This window comes from Dendropsophus ebraccatus, chromosome 6 (assembly GCF_027789765.1).
Source record: "Dendropsophus ebraccatus isolate aDenEbr1 chromosome 6, aDenEbr1.pat, whole genome shotgun sequence".
Taxonomy (NCBI): Eukaryota; Metazoa; Chordata; class Amphibia; order Anura; family Hylidae; genus Dendropsophus; species Dendropsophus ebraccatus.
This window is the reverse complement of record NC_091459.1, coordinates 58,058,000-58,075,870: the sequence shown is the minus strand read 5'-3', so window position 1 is coordinate 58,075,870 and position 17,871 is coordinate 58,058,000. Positions and strand designations below refer to the sequence as shown.

The window sequence follows — 17,871 nt, the reverse complement described above, 5'->3', positions numbered from 1 at the left end:
TAGAGGTCCAGAGGAGATGATATTTACTATCTCTTTATTTACTCGGTGGACATTGTCAGATAGGTCGGGCTCGGCTGGGGAAAGGGGGCCCAACTGCTATGAAGCCTCACCTAGGTGACCCTGTCCACCGATGAAATTAAGTGATTTTCGAGCAGAAATAAGACATAGAGAAGTGTTATACAGTTATATATCCAACGTGCAGCATCTAAGCTTGTGGATGGTGCGTAGAACTGTACATAGAGTAAGGGGGGTGACAGTATCTCTTTAATGTAAGCTCCTCAGTTATAGGCGGATGTCACATTGCAGTGTTACATGAGGACTCCATGCCACTGCATGTAATGGTGTGAGTCTGAATGTGTGCTGGGATACTTCACAGTAGCTCATTGCAAGGTGTGGTTATCCTCAAGCCCTGTCTGGAGAAATAGAAAAGAGTGCATGAAGTCATTCTTTTGCAAGCTGCCAGCATTACAGATTCCACCCTGTGGAGAAACAAGGAGTGCCTGTCTGTGGGTTACGTAATAGAAACTGCCAGTACTTTTTTTTCTTTATGTGAAATACGGGATACCTACAGTGTCACTATGGAGACACAAACAGGTTCTGCAAGCTGCAGGAATCTACAAAATACGGGACACAGCACAAAAATGTAACTTTACAATACCTCCGAAACTCCAGATAGTTGTACAAAACCATTGTGTTCACCTTTGACTCCTTACTGACTAGTTTGCAAACCTCATTCCCCAGACTTTGTGACTAAGCTTCTTATAAATCCAAAACACATTGATAAAATTTGTATATTTTTTAGAAGTCGTAGGGCCTCCAAACCTTTACTTACTATGAGGGTAAACGATTGACAGTGAAGCCCATGTATCATCTGGCCAGTAAGCTAGAAGGTAGAAAGAAAATAGTGCTCACTATATTTATATTACCTGCAAAGAGTCATAGGGATGTAGCTCTTTTGAAGAGTCGCTCTGAAAGGTTGGATTGATTGACATCCTTCAGCCTGGATATATGACAAGCCAGCTCTGGTGGCCTCAAGGACATCAGTACACCCGGAGAAGCACTGTGGGGCACCAATGTGACTCTTCAGAATGGAGTCATCACCCTCATGCCTTTTTACAGTTAAAGGGGTAATCTAGCAAGAAAAAAATATCAGATCAACTGTTGACAGAAAGTTACAGTTTTGTAATTTACTTCTGTTTAAAACTCTCCAGTCTTCCAGTACTTATCAGCTGCTGTATGTCCTACAGGAAGTGGTGTTTTGTTCCCAGTCTGACACAGTGCCGTCTGCTGCCACCTCTGTCCATTTCAGGTACTGTCCAGAGCAGCAGATGTTTTATTTGGGGATTTGCTACTACTCTAGACAGTTCCTAGCATAGACAGAGGTGGTAGCAGAGAACACTGTGTCAGACTGGAAACAATACACCACTTCCTGAAGGACATACAGCAACTGATAAGTTCTGGAGAACTAGAGATTTTTAAATCTGTATAACTCTCTGGCACCAGTTGAAAATTCCCGCCCCCCCCCCCCCCCCCCTTTTAATAAGAAGCAGAAAGTTTATGTAGAAATTTATTTTTCTACATTATACTGCATTAGCAACAATATGGAAGGGCATCATTCTTAGTCTGTTGCCATCCTGGATAACAGGTTAGTGGTGGTTTAGGAGCCTAAATTCTCCTTTGCGTGTGCAGAGTTGTGGCTGAGGAGTTAATATTTCTAGCGCAGATCATCCAATAACTTGGCATTGTGTTTTAGGAAAGTTTTATATCCATCATGATTTTATTTCTGTACTGTGCCAAGTACTTATGTGGCCATCTTCCAAGTTTCACCTGTAAAGTACTTGCGATTAGTCTTTGTGACCGCACATTCAGCACATCTTGTTCTCTGTGTGTAAAAGATTTTTCCCTGATAATTTTAATAAAGGGAAACGTTTATTATGCCATACACTAAAAAAATCTTATCTACTGTATACAGTATAAGCCTCAGAGTGTCCTGTGTTTTTTGTAATACAAATTCATTCCTAATGAGGATGTGACACACCTAAGGCAATATAGATGTGGACCAGTAGAGCTGTACTTGGTCCGGAATTACCTATTGCTGGGGGGTGGGGTGAAGCAACAAGTCACATCACTAAAGGTGGGTTTATCATCCCTACCTCCGCATACATCTGTACAAATACCTGTGCCTTTAATGTATGCCCTGCTTGTTGCAAGGCCTCTTCTGCAACAATGTGTAAATCATGATCTTTAAATTCTGGATTGAAAGAAAGACTTTTACTGTACATGTAATACATTATACATGTAATACATATGTTCTTAATTTTTTAAGTTTTGTTTTCTTTTTCTTTATTTTAGATTGACCCCAAAGATTGGTTTTCCTTGGAGTGAGATCAGGAATATCTCCTTCAATGACAAAAAGTTCATCATTAAACCAATTGACAAGAAGGCTCCTGTAAGTGTTTTCTTTAAGAAACAAAACAACATTAAAGGGGTATTCCCCTTAGGTAAAATACATGTTGAATCATCCCCCCTCCTGGAGACTAACAATTCCTTAAAAAGTTACCATTATCTTATCAGTCCCCTTCCCACAGTTCTGAGCTGCTGCTTCCTGCTGAAGACACAGAAAACTGTGTGTGAGCTTTTCTCTCCATCTCCCCTCCCTTCCCTTTTCCTTCCCAGACATCTCAAGTGAACAGTGTCCCTGGCCGGCTGTCTCTATGCAGATCAACCCTGACGCAGGATTAATCTGAGGTCAAGTAACTGATGACTTCACTGTGATTAACTCTGTTGGCATCACAGAGTGCTGAGACAGCCAGCCAGGTTGCTGTTTGCATGATCTGTCTTGGAAGGGAGGCAAGACGATTGGGAGATGGAGTGAACAGCTCCCACACTTTTCTGTGTCTTCAGCAGAAAGCAGCAGGTCAGAACTGGAGGAAGGAGACAGAAAATATAATAAGTATAGAACAAATTGTTAGTCTGCAAAGGGGGGGGGGCTTATTCAGCATGTATTTTCCCTTACCGGAATACCCCTTTAGGCATGTTTTTTCCACCTTAGGCTAGGTTTTGGTGACTTTTGCCTTGAACCTGACGATTGTGGTGTCACACTGCAACATTGTATCTAATGTTATCATGTTGCAATTTGTGACATGATATGACAGTGACATGACATGATCTTAACATACTGAAACACATTTGTGCAACTGCAGGTCAAAGGCAAATTGCAAAAAATATTTGTGTCCCTATCCTATCCTTATTAGTGCTATATTGGTGATTTGTATAACTTTTAGGGTGCTATGCAATACTTAGATAAAAATTTTCACCGGACTTCTCCTTTAACTGATGCGGTCTAATTTACTTGAGTGTAATAAATTGTTTTCTGCACTGTCTACAGGACTTTGTTTTTTATGCTCCACGCCTGAGAATTAACAAGAGGATCTTACAGCTTTGTATGGGTAATCACGAGCTGTATATGCGTCGCAGGAAGCCAGACACTATTGAAGTACAGCAGATGAAAGCTCAGGCCAAGGAAGAAAAGACTCAAAAGCAACTGGAAAGGTGTGGAAAAGTCATGTGCATTACTGATATATGTCTACCAATTATCTAAACTATGGATCAGTTATATTGAAACATAGAAGATTGTCGGCAGAAAAAGCCCCCCTGGTCCATCTAGTCTGCCATTTTAGTATTTGCCTTCTTATTATCTTAGGATATATATATGTTTATCCCAGGCAGGTTTAAATTCTGTTATTGTAGATTTACCAACCACATCTGCTGGAATATTTTCTCACATTGCTTCTGATCTTTTCCCCAACTAACCTCCCACTGTGACCTCTTGTTTTTGTGTTTAGTTTTTTTCTAAAAACACTTCCCACCTGAACCTATTTTAGACACCAGTCTTTGGTTAAACAATGTAGAATGTAGCTACAATTTACTCCAATATGTGGCCTAAATTATAGTAATTACTTTGGGCCTCAGAGGCTACACCCCCTCTAACTAAATCTTACCCCTTGTTTGACAAAATAGGTAATAGTGTTTTGCTTACTGATGTTTTTGTCTTGTGTTTATGTTCCCCAAAACTCAGCATAATGTTGTTTATGGTCTTTTGCATCATGGGTTCCTTTAATATTACTTAAAAATGCATGTACAAAAATAAGAAGGAAAAAAACAGTTTGCACTTTATGTTTGTTTTATGCAAATTTAAACTCACAAAAAGCTGTCTGAGCCATAGTGATCAAGTGCCACTGGTGAACATGATATTGTAGCACTTGCTATATTGGTAAAAGGACTTAGAATTTATTCCTGGTTTATTGTTCCTAATACAGGCAGCAGCTTGAAAATGAGAAGAAGAAGAGGGAAGCAGTTGAGAAAGAGAAGGAAATGATGATAAGGGAGAAGGAGGAGCTCATGCTCAGGTTGCAGGAGTATGAAGAGAAGACAAAGAGGGCAGAAAGAGGTAAGCCAGTAAAGGTGGAAGTCTTGCTTGGAAATGCTTCCAAACTAATGATTCAGTATACATTATACCGGTCTTAAATAAAGCTCCATCCCCATTCACCCTGCTGATTTTATTAAAGGGGTACTCAATTGAAAAAAATCCCAGTGTTAAATAGAAATAGATTACACATCTACTGTATATAAAGAGTGGATTTGAAAGAACCACAGTAAATATCTTAGTAAATCAGGTATGGCTTCCTCCTCACTTGCTACGCCCACCCTGTCCGCTCATGACGAGTGTGGTGTACGACACAGAAAAGATGCTGATTTTTGTGCAAACCTTTTCTGTGGTGTACGTAAGTTGTACAGTTGATAAGTGTGTCCCTCTGTGTATGCTCATTAATGAGGATCCAGATGTGAAAATGACCTTAGATGTGCATCATACATAGGGAAGGCCTACATTTTGGTACATTGTAAATTAGAAGAACAATCCACAGTGTAATCAGAACATGTACATCTTCAAAATGCCAGCCCAGTAGAAATTAAATTAAAACACATTAATGGTTTGGTTTGCACATATACATTTTCTGTACAATATGCCCAAAGAATTGCAGTGATAATTGCTATAGTATGGACTTAAAGATGAAAGGACTGCATGGATCAAACTGGACATCATCTTAAAGGGTACCTGGAATCCTGTCATAATGTTTTCTCACCCAGTTGGCGTGCAGTTGCTCCTGCCATCAGAAGTTCGGGTAACGACTATGGATACAAACATGCTGGGGCAACTCTGTTCATGAGTCCCATTCTTATAATACAGGGCTCATGCACAGAACCAACCCAGCGTGGTAGTGTCCATAGTTGCCAGAAATTCCAATAGCAGGAGTGACTGCACACTATTTGGTCAAGACAACATCATGACAGGGGCCCTTCATAAATGGTTGAAAGCTTTTATTTTTTTTTCCTTTCTGACTGGGATCTGATATGCATTTTTGTGTCATTAATCAGAATTATCCGAGCAGATTAGAAAAGCCCGTGAGTTGGAGGAAGAGAGAGTAAGAGCTCAGCTAGAAGCAGAGAGACTAGAGGCTGAACGCATTGCTGCCCTCCGTGCCAAAGAAGACCTGGAAAGACAGGCTGTTGACCAAATGAAAAGCCAAGAGCAGCTGGTAAGATTTGCCCTTTACTTTCATTTTTCTGGGGCCTAAGTTTACTACTAGTAAGGTTGACATCTTTTTCACTAAAAATTACTGACAAGGGTAAATAAAAAAGGTTTGGTGCCCGGGAATAGAACGGCGCCGTACGCGGGAACTGTGGTACATTCGCATTAAAGAACTTAACCTGCCATTATGTTTTCATAAGGATACTAGGGATGAAGATCATTTTCTTACCTTTACTTTAGCACTGAGTTTGGTAAATCTTTAGTTTATTCAATAAGCAAATTAGGCAGTTTGGTGCACTGGGGGCGGGATAACCACTACTAGTGCACCAATCCACCAGGACAGACTATAGTGATGTGAGGGCAATATTGGTTGCCTGACTACTACCAGAATCAAGATGAAGAAGAATCCAACCTGCTATTATATTCCCATAGGGCACTGAGGATGTACACTACCGTTCAAAAGTTTGGGGTCACCCAAACAATTTTGTGTTTTCCATGAAAAGTCACACTTCTTCACCACCATATGTTGTGAAATGAATAGAAAATAGAGTCAAGACATTGACAAGGATAGAAATAATGATTTGTATTTGAAATAACATTGTTTTTACATCAAACTTTGCTTTCGTCAAAGAATCCTCCTTTTGCAGCAATTACAGCATTGCACACCTTTGGCATTCTAGCTATTAATCTGTTGAGGTAAGCTGGAGAAATTGCACCCCACGCTTCTAGAAGCAGCACCCACAAGTTGGATTGGTTGGATGGGCACTTCTGGTGTACCATGCAGTCAAGCTGCTCCCACAACAGCTCAATGGGGTTCAGATCTGGTGACTGCGCTGGCCACTCCATTACCGATAGAATACCAGCTGCCAGCTTCTGCTGTAAATAGTTCTTGCACAATTTGGAGGTGTGTTTAGGGTCATTGTCCTGTTGTAGGATGAAATTGGCTCCAATCAAGCGCTGTCCACTGGGTATGGCATGGCGTTGCAAAATTGAGTGATAGCCTTCCTTATTCAAAATCCCTTTTACCCTGTACAAATCTCCCACCTTACCAGCACCAAAGCAACCCCAGACCATCACATTACCTCCACCATGCTTAACAGATGGCGTCAGGCATTCTTCCAGCATCTTTTCATTTGTTCTGTGTCTCACAAACGTTCTTCTTTGTGATGCAAACACCTCAAACTTGGATTCATCCGTCCACAACACTTTTTTCCTGTCTTCCTCTGTCCAATGCCTGTGTTCTTTTGCCCATCTTAATCTTAATTCTTTGCCACTCTGTCCTGAAGCCCAAAATTCCGCAGCCGCCTCTTCACTGTAGATGTTGACACTGGTGTTTTGCGGGTACTATTTAATGATGATGCCAGTTGGGGACCTGTGAGGCGTCTGTTTCTCAAACTAGAGACTCTAATGTGCTTATCTTCTTGCTTAGTTGTGCAACACGGCCTCCCACTTCTTTTTCTACTCTGGTTAGAGCCTGTTTGTGCTCTCCTCTGAAGGGAGTAGTACACACCGTTGTAGGAAATCTTCAATTTCTTAGCAATTTCTCACATGGAATAGCCTTCATTTCTAAGAACAAGAATAGACTGTCAAGTGTCGGATGAAAGCATTTAATTGACCCTACAAATGTGATGCTCCAGAAACACAATCTGCTCAAAGGAAGGTCAGTTTTGTAGCTTCTGTAACAAGCTAGACTGTTTTCAGATTTGTGAACATGATTGCACAAGGGTTTTCTAATCATCAATTAGCCTTCTGAGCCAATGAGCAAACACATTGTACCATTAGAACACTGGAGTGATAGTTGCTGGAAATGGGCCTTTATACACCTATGTAGATATTGCACCAAAAACCAGACATTTGCAGCTAGAATAGTCATTTACCACATTAGCAATATATAGAGTGTATTTGTTTAAAGTTAGGACTAGTTTAAAGTTATCTTCATTGAAAAGTACAGTGCTTTTCCTTCAAAAATAAGGATATTTCAATGTGACCCCAAACTTTTGAATGGTAGTGTAAGTCATTTTCTTACCTCCATCCTTAGCATTGTTTTCGGTAAATCATTACTTTATTCAATATGCACTCAAAACCATTTAGTGCACTGTTGGTGGGACCTTCAGTGAATCCATCCATTCATCCCTTCTCTTGAATGTTCATCCAGTACTCTGCAGTTATGAGCGCTGGAGTGATGTCACTGCAGAGCGCCATATGAATATTCAAGAAAAGGGCCATAGTCAGGCAATTAATATTATGTCTGTCATGGATTACCAGTCTAGTGGCAGCTCTAACTGGGAGAGGCTACATTCATTTTATAACTCTTGTAATTCTAGCTCCACCAAATGTGTTTTCATTTCTGTTTGTTATGTAAGTGCGTTTGCTGCCCTCTGTAGGATATTGCAATGGTTGCAGTGATCTGTGGTATCACTTTCTACTCAAACTATTTATATAAAAATTGAAACCAATGCTTTTTTTCTTAATGCACATTCACTTGCAGTAATGCTTTGTACTCGCTTGTGAACTCAAAGAGACTTACCTTTCTCCTAGACCTTGGTTTGGATTTTGGTGCTCTTTTGGCCCTAGTATCTGAGTTTAAGGCTAGGGCTACACAACAGTTTTTGGTGGCATGCCTGGTTGGGCGAATTCATCACTTATACAAGTGAATGTGGTCCATTGTGATCCACAAGCGGCCGTGACCACTACCCTGCGGTGGCAAAAAATACATGCCACAACACTGTGTTTCCTACTCTTACAATTGGGAATCGCCATGTAACCCTATCCCAAAGTGTACCTGTCACAGTGCGTGTATTAATAGATCAGATAGGATCACAGTAAGGCTATGTTCACACAACGTCAAAAATCGAGAAAAAGAGGCCGATTTTGATATTTAAAAAAATGCCAGTGTTTGGCGTTATTTAACTGACTGCAATGGCAATGCATTGAAGTCAATGGAAGGACGGACATTCAATACACACAATGTGTTGAATAACGGACGTTTTTACCGCAGAAGTCAAAATAATAAACATGATCATTATTTTCGGACGTCTTTTGCAAACAGCGGACATTTTTTATTAGTTGGTCACACACAGTTTTTCTTTTGTCACCATTCTTTCTCCATTTTTACTATTAAATTCAATGGAATTTTCAATTAAGCCACACCCAAAGTCCAGTTAGTAATCCAAGCTAGAATAATGCACAAACACCAGTCATTGCACTAAGGGGAGGCCAGGCTGCTAAATGACGTCCGTTATTTTAGACTCAAAATATGCAGAGGTTGATCTGCCACAAATCCACTAGGGTAGAAAACACACGATCGGGTCACATTGTTTTTTGTTGCAATGAAGTTCTGTCATTATGATACGGAGGCTGGCAGCATTCTGCCTCTCTTGCTCTGTGTGCAAGGGGCCTAAGATTACCTGCATAAATACTGTGGATTATCAGCTGCAGAAAATTGAAAGCAACCAAAAGATTTTGTGCGATTTGTTTGCAACTTGACTGTTAAAGTGGTAGTGCGGCGCAAAACAATTATTCACTAAATAACACACATTACAAAGTTATACAACTTTGTAATGTATGTTATGTTAGTTAATGGCCCCCTTCCCCGTGTTTCCCCCCACCCACGCCACCCCCGGAAGTGTAGTGCTCTATACTCACCTGATTTTTGTCGACCCCTGTCTGCCATCTTGCGACAATGATGTAATCTTCAGGCGGCCAGCCGAACTGCTCCGACCGCCCCCCCCTCTGCCGCGTCATCAGCTGCGATTGGCTGAGCATAACTGTGCTCAGCCAATCGCGGCTGAGCAGCTGATGACGCGGAAGAGGGCGTCGGGCACGCGGGACGGTCGGAGCGGTTCGGCCGGCCGCCCGAAGATTACATAATTTTTGCAAGATGGCGGACGGGGGTCTACACGCATCAGATGAGTATAGAGCACTACACTTCCGGCGGTAGCGTGGGTGGGGGGAAACACGGGGAAGGGGGCCATTAACTAACATAACATACATTACAAAGTTGTATAAAACTTTGTAATGTGTGTTATTTAGTGAATAATTGTTTAGCGCCGCACTACCCCTTTAAAGGGGTTCTCTGGTGACTGACACTTATTATTTATTTTTATTTATTTATTACTAATACTGTGTTAGGCTATGTTTACACTACGTAAGTTTCATATGAATCACGGCTGTTGTTGCCAATTTGTAAAAACGTCCATGATTAATATGAGACTTACATTGTGCTGCCCTCTATAGAGTCCTGGCAGGAGTGTATACACATAGGGGGACATTTATTAAGTCCTGCCTTTTTTGTACGCCGGACTTATAAATGTCCCTGCATCTCCGGCGCTACAGGGATTTATGTAGAGGCGGACTGCCTCTACATAAATCCTGTGCGCTCCGGTGCGCACCGCCGAAAACCTACGCCAGCTGAGGACTGGAGTAGGTTTTCGGCGTATCTTTTGGTGGAACGGATGGTGAACCCTCCATTCCGCCCCCTTCACACCCCCTCCCCGCCCCTCGGCGTACTTGGCGGAAAGTGCAATTTGCGAATATTTTATTTGCAAATCGGCCATTTGCAGATAAAATAATGCGCAAATCGGCACTTACCGCTGAAAATCATCCGTACGCCGGATGTCCCCCATAGTATACACTCCGGTGGGGATCGCCAGCGGCCACGCAAAAAACTGACATGTCAGTGCACACAATGGAGCGTGTGGCTTCAGCCACACACTCCATTGTGTGCAGCGGTGAATTTGGATGCGGGCGCCCGCATCCGTATTCAGCAGAAGTGAAGATCATCAGGCCGGTACTGCAGTACCTGCCGGGATGATCTTCTCTGACACCGGCCGTTCCGTGACACCGGCCAGTGCTACAGAACGTCGAGTGTCTTATGCCATGTGAACATGGCTTAACTTTGTACTATAACTTAATTTAAAAAAGTTTCGTTTTTCATTTGCAAACATACTTCTGGTTCGTGGCAGCAATAAGGGGCGACACGGCTCTCTGCTGCCCTGCAGTTCCTGATCCCCTGCTCTGTTCTAGCACTGCTGAGCAACGATATACAGAGCTTTGTTTGTTTCCCTTTGTGCTATATATTCTTATATACAGTCGCCGTCTAGACCTAGCCTACAGCGAGGACATTGCAGAAGTGCATCCAAGCACTTTTCCACATGAATCCATTTATGCCTTATTAATTGATTTGCTTATTTCAACTAACTACAGATCTATACAGTATAGACTTTCACTGGATGAGACCTCTGTCATTTTCCTTTAGGCTTCAGAGCTAGCAGAGTATACAGCCAGGATTTCCCTTCTGGAGGAAGCAAGAAAAGCTAAAGAAGAGGAAGTTGGTGAATGGCAAATGCGGGTAAATAGCCACATTTCTATTTTACTGTAATATTTGACAGGAAAACTTTTAAATTAAAATTTTAAATTCTAAGTAAATGAAAATGCTTGAAAAGTTACAAATTTTTTTTGGCAAGTTTGCTCATCTCTAGTTCTCTCACACTTGTGTAACAGAATTATGACATATTTGTAAAGGGGCCATTAATGAGAAAATCCTATCCATGTAGTTTGACCATTATAGCTGCTGAGCCTCCATCAATCTGACTAGTCTGATTTACATGTTAAAAAAGAAAAAAGCCTACCGAGCCTATGTTTTAAAAGGAAATATTATATCAGCGTGTTATAAGTATCTAAACATGCCATTTTAGTTAACTGGGGGTGGGATTACTGCCCCACGTGCACTGATCCACCCCCTGCCAGGGGATTGGAGCAGATTGGTGCATTGGGGGTGGATTGGTGCATTGGGGGTAGGATTAAACTCTTAATATTATAATTAAAATATTAAAATTAAAATATTATAGAAATGGGTCCTAGAATGGGGGTAAGAAATTTACCTTCAACCTTAGCGCTGTGTGCCCTATAGGGAGATATCAGCAGGTAGATACTCCTAGATATTTTCCATTTAATTATACTGCAGATCCATAGCTTTAAAAATCTCTTCAGTGATGTCACAGTGATGTGAGGCCTAGTTTCAGTAACTCTTGCATTCTGTCAGTCCATTCCCTATGAAGGTAGTATGATACTTCTGACAATTAAATTTCACAATACTATAAAGCTGAAGACATTTTGGCCATTAATGCATTAAAAGTATTTTAGCTGTATTCTTGTTTCTCAACCAGTCATTCCTTCTCATTTATGTGTGTTTTTTTTACTAATATAGCTTATTTTAAATCTTAATTGTAATATTTGGTTTACAGGCACAAGAAGCCCAAAGCGATCTTCTTAGAACCAAGGAGGAACTGCATATGGTCATGAGTGCTCCCCCACTCCCACCTCCCCCAGTATATGAACCAGTCAGGGAGTATGTCAATGAGCACTTGCCAGATGATGGAGTAGAATACTGTGCAGAATTCAACTATGACAATTTCCATGATGACCGCAAAGAGGAGACGCGTATCACCGAGGCCGAGAAGAATGAGCGTGTACAGAGGCAGCTAATGGTGAGTGTAGATTTATTGGGCCTGTGTATTAGGCATTACTATTACTGTACTGTTGTTGATTATCTTTTGGTGTGTTAAAATATTACAGTAATATAAAAAAATACATGCCTATGACATGTCATAAAGACAGTATACCCCAAAAATTTAACATTGCAAAAACCCAGTGTGAACCCAGCCTTAATGTTTGGGTGTTTGGAATTCCAGCAATTGATAAAACAAACTTGGAGAAATGCTTTGTTAAGTGTTTGTTAAAGATTCTTACCTTTATCTTCAGCGCTGTTTTCATCAAATTAGTGGTAATATGTAAATTATATATTTTGGTTGCAGTGGGTGTGGTACTCATCACCTGCTCCTTCTCGCAACTATTCATTCAGTGCCAGATGGGAGGGCAGCAAGCAGCAGGGCCGGATAAATAGATGATTTTTTTCACACCATATTGCTGCAACTGTGTAGATTTGCTATGATAGAGACAATGATTAAAAGTTATATGAAAAGGTGACAACCAATATTTCTAAATCTCTCCACCAGGCTTTGACCGATGAGCTTTCTCAAGCTCGAGATGAGACCAAGAAGACACACAATGATGTATTACATACAGAAAATGTTCGAATGGGTCGTGACAAATACAAGACCCTGAGACAAATCCGACAGGGCAACACCAAACAGAGAATTGATGAATTTGAAGCAATGTAATGGACTTTGTCATCAGTCATATTTCCATTGAGGATGTACTGAAGGGTCCATGTGTGATAACATTGTATAGTTGACTCAACAACAGCGGCAAAAGGAAACAATTCATGTTTTTTTTTCTCCACTTCTTACTTTTTTTTTTAGACAGCTAGCAGGTCTACATAACAACCTGGGGCCAAAATGCATTACGGCTGCCATATGCATCCGCAGCACATTTTTGCACCAATTATTATTTAAGTTGAACAGTTTATTAGAAATGATGTTTATGGAGCTATAATATAATGATTCATGTTACTATATCGGTGCCAAAAGGTTTGTTGTCATTATGGAGAATTAAACAATATTTTTTTTGTAAGGCTTGATTAAAATCTGATCTGGTTAGCACTTCGGCACCTGATTATATACACTGATGCCAATGGGTCATTTGTTTTTATTATATATTTTTCACTGTAAATTGCATTGGTGTATACCTGTAATTAAAGATTTCTGGGTGAACATTGTGCCATACATTTGATCTATGTAATTTTCACCATTAAGAATCTGTATTTACTCCTGGTTGGGTAACATTTAACTAAGATCAAAGTTTTGACAACATAAAATAAAAGTAAGACTATGTCAAATACCCCTTGCGGGTCAGTTAAGGGTCTCTCACTGTACGGCTGGGTTCACACTACGTATATTTCAGTCAGTATATTTCAGTCAGTATCAACCAAAACCAGGAGTGGATTAAAAACACAGAAAGGATCTGTTCATACAATGTTGAAATTGAGTGGCTGGCCGCCATATAACAGTAAATGCCATTATTTCAATATAACAGCCGTTGTTTTAAAATAACAGCAAATATTTGCCATTTAAATGGCGGCCATCCGCTCAATTTCAACATTGTGTGAACAGATCCTTTCTGTGTTTTTAATCCACTCCTGGTTTTGGTTGCAATACTGACTGAAATATACTGACTGAAATATACATATACTGACTGAAATATACGTAGTGTGAACCCAGCCTTATACTGTATTTGAGGACAGCAGGTTTCACAACTGAAATGAAAGTTGATATTGCTATAAATGTTCTAAATAAACACTTTAAAGGAAACCTGTCATGAGATACATGCGGCCTGAAGCAGCACCCTAGTGACAGCCATCTAGGATTACAGGGTGAAAGTAAAATCATAGTTGGAAAACAAGTTGGGAAAGGGGCAAAAAGGATGTGAGAGGTCCCAGATGACTTCTCTCTGTCCTGCTCGACTTGATTAATACATCTCCCTTCTCAAATAGGGAGAGACCTGTCAGTCAAGCCCAGTTGGATGGGAGAAAGCTTCCTGGGATCACCCAGATGACCTTACACCCTCTTTCCAGCTGGAACTGTAATCATAGATGGCTGTAATGAGGGAGCCTGTCCCTGCCTCATGCTGCCCATGTTACAGGCAGAATGATCTAGGTTCAGTATAAGTTCAATATGTCAATCCCATCATGCCTCAGGAATGATTACAGATTCCAGCCAGTGACCTGCCAAAAGGAAAGGATGGGAAGGAAAGTAATAACTGCATTCAGCATACTTGTGGCTCACAATTGTGGTTGTCACTTTTTAGATTTGTTTAGCTTTTGTTCTGGCAAACTAAGTTAAAGGGGCTATCTGTTTAAGTAAAATACACGTTGAATCATCCCCCCTCCTGGAGACTAAAATTCATCCAATACTTTTCATTACCTTATCAGTCTTCCTCCCCCAGTTCTGAGCTGATGCTTTCTGCTGAAGACACAGAAAACTGTGTGTGAGCTGTTTTCTCCGTCTCCACTCTGATCTCCCCCTCCCTCTCTTTCAAGACGGCTCATCTAAACAGCTTCCCTGGCCGGCTGTCTCTGCACTCTGTAATGCCGGGAGGGTTAATCACAGTGAGGTCATCAGCAACTTGACCTCAGATTTACCCTCCCAGCATTACAAAGTGCAGAGACATCCAACTAGGAACAATGTTTAGATGAGCCATCTTGGAGGGGAGAGGGAGAGAACAGCTTACACACAGTTTTCTATGTCTTTATCAGAAAGCAGCAGGTTTAGAACTGGGGAAGGAGACCAATATGGTAAAAGTGTTACGCCCTATTCACACATCCTGTTCCTGTCCGCAATTGCGGATCCGCAGAAAAATAGGACCAATGTATTTCAATGGACCCATACACACATCCGTGTTGTGTACTGGGCTGCAATCCGTTCTGCAAAAAAAAAAGGACAGGCCCTAGTACGGACAGTAACTGACACACCCAATACAACTCTATGGGGTCCGTATTTTTTTACAGATGCAATACGGATGCAATACGGACTGAATTTGCGGATTGTTACTGACTGAAATTTACGGATTTGAAAAATATACTGACGTGTGAATAAGGCATTAGTCTCCAGGAGGAGGAATGATTCAACATGTATTTTATCTAAGAGAAATGCCCCTTTTAGGATGTTTAATTAAATTAGCAATGATACTTACCAAACCTTATAAAATAAAGGAATCTTGCTGGAGGTAGTTAAGGAGGATCTCAGATTCAGTGAATAAAGCTCATTAAATAAACTTGTAACATGAACAGATACCATACACTCAGTTTATAAGCTAGCAATACAAAAATTTTGATTTTATTAAAATTTAGCATGATACTTTCACTTTTTCCTTTTATCCATGTAACAAATTTATGTAGGATATTGACTAGCAAACTTAGTGGTTAAGCAGAATAGCATTGATTGTTCTCCAGGATCATATAAGCCATGATGTCATTACACCAACAGATTATCCGACTGATTTTTTTGAGCCAAAGCCAGAAATGGACTATAATCAGAGAACAGGTAATAAAGGAAAGACTGAGATTACTCCTCATTTCAAATCCATTCCTGGCTTTGGCTCAAAAAAATCTGTCAGATAATCTAATGGTGTAATAGGGCCCTAAGGCTGCATTCATATGGCAGTGTCTGTATATTTCTTGATAAACGTGAGTATGTATTTTGTAACAAAAAAAAAACCCCACACAGACTTTTAGTAAAAAAACATGAATGTACCATAATCATAAGCAACTTGTATGAGCTTGTAAATAATGTACCATGTCACTGAACTCATGTAATGGCAATGAGAATCTCAGCGTCTCCAAACTACAGAGAAATAAGCTATTTCAGTTGTTTATTGGGCTATTTTGTATTTTCTGGTATTATTTTGTGATTGTGTTGCATATACATCCCACAGGAACTGTGATCCAGTAGTATGGGACATAATAAGGTCATAAAAAAAAGAAACTTTCTTATAACTTACTCAAACGTGCATATTACAGCTCTGTGTGGTAGACTAATATTACCACCTGATTTAGACTGGAAGAGAATTAAAGGTAAACTCTGATGAACAAAAAAATGTTTTCAAATTAACTGGTGGTAGAAGGTTTTACAGATTTGTAAATTACTTCTATTGAAAAATCTTCAGTCATCCAGTACCTATCAGCTACTGTATGTCCTGCAGGAAGTGTTGTTTTCTTTCCAGTCTGACACATTGCTCTCTGCTGCCACACCTGTCTAAGTCAGGAACTGTCCAGTGCAGTATAAAATCCCTATAGAAAACATCTCCTGCTCTGCACAGTTCCTGACATGGACAGAGGTGGCAGCAGAGAGCACCGTGTCAGACTGGAAAGAATTCACCACTTCCTGCAGGACATGCAGCAGCTGATAAGTACTAGAATACTGGGGATTTTTTTAATAGAAGAAATTTACAAATCTGTATAACTTTCTGACACTTGTTAATTTGAAAACAACTTTTTTTCACTGGAGTACCCCTTTCAGTAAATACCTTCCTACATTAAAGGAAGCCTTTCGGGCTCATACACACATTATTATTGCATCTCTATGAGTGGTATAGGGTTGTAATATTGCTTTAATGTTATCCTGTGGTTGGGATAAACCTATTTTGTATGTACTTTTTATGCTTTTGTAAAGAAAACAAAGTCATGTTTCATTGTATGCTGTATAGATAACGATTTCCCCCAAAATTGCATCCCAGAATTAGGAGCCACATAGCAGCAGCAATACAGACACAGACCTGATCTTTGTTTATAGTCTGTTTCTGGCTTTGGCTTCAAATTTTTGTCAGATAATCTGTCAGATAATCTTTCAGTGTAAAAGGGTGACACATTTTAATGCAGGAAAAACTTTTGACCACATTAGGCACCTATCCAGAACAGTATATGGAACTCATGTGGAAGTACATGGAACTCACATGGTACCTGAAGGGAACACCTTATGGAAACATATGGTCAAAAACATGAGTACATATAGAACTTTTTGTTGTTTGTACTATCACAGAGATTGCCAACCTGTACCTGTTTTTTCTTCTGGTCATGTGCATGAGGCTGTAGGGTTTGTTGTTCCTCTTATGTCAGGTTTAGAATACTGCCTAATTCTGGCACAACTATGCCTCCTTGGGACTCAGGTTTTAGGTGAAGAGAAGTGTCTAACATGAAATAGAACCAAAATGGCTCATGATCCTTCAGACAAACAGATGTGACCAGTGCCTAATAAGTTCATTGTAAAAATGACTCCTTTGTTTATTACCATGTATTTAAGCCCTAGCCAAGAAATGAGCTCTCCAGCCTAGAATGTGTATAGACAATTACTGTTTGCTGTGTGTTTAATAACCATTTTTTCAGGTGGCTAAAAATAAAGCACCTGGATGTAGCATTTAGGAAATGAGTAAATGACTTCCTATTCACATACTGAATTTAGTTTGAGAGATTTTTTCGGCCTTGTTCTAAAGGGGTTATCCAGGATTAGAAAAATATAGCTCCCTTTTTTCCAAAACAGCGCCACCTCTGTCCACAGGTTGTGAGACGTAACCAAGCTGCAATCCCACATACAAACTGAGGGCAAGAGTGGCGCTGCTTTTGGAAGAAAATAGCAGTGTTTTTCTAATCCTGGATAACTCTAACAAATTGGAGATAGGACAGGACTTGGGTCAATTCCAGTTATTTGAATGACACATTTTCCACAATCATAACATCAGGGATTTTTCTTATTTTCTGTTACAGTATATGGGCAGTATAAAGGGTGGCACAGGGAGTCAGAATGTAGAGCTGCTTTGGCAGATGTGGT

General features: G+C 40.3%; 1 protein-coding gene across 2 annotated transcripts in view; it reads left to right on the top strand.

Moving 5' to 3' along the window:
• Nucleotides 1-13,268, top strand: part of EZR (ezrin) — a 55,588-nt gene extending 42,320 nt beyond the window's left edge. For both annotated transcript variants that reach the window (XM_069975031.1, XM_069975032.1), the window contains exons 8-14: nucleotides 2,353-2,449; nucleotides 3,389-3,552; nucleotides 4,320-4,450; nucleotides 5,437-5,597; nucleotides 10,848-10,940; nucleotides 11,836-12,078; nucleotides 12,607-13,268. In XM_069975031.1, the coding sequence (XP_069831132.1) occupies nucleotides 2,353-2,449; nucleotides 3,389-3,552; nucleotides 4,320-4,450; nucleotides 5,437-5,597; nucleotides 10,848-10,940; nucleotides 11,836-12,078; nucleotides 12,607-12,771 (1,054 nt within the window). In that variant the 3' untranslated portion in view covers nucleotides 12,772-13,268. The remainder of the gene's footprint in view (nucleotides 1-2,352; nucleotides 2,450-3,388; nucleotides 3,553-4,319; nucleotides 4,451-5,436; nucleotides 5,598-10,847; nucleotides 10,941-11,835; nucleotides 12,079-12,606) is intronic.
• Nucleotides 13,269-17,871: the final 4,603 nt, after the last annotated feature.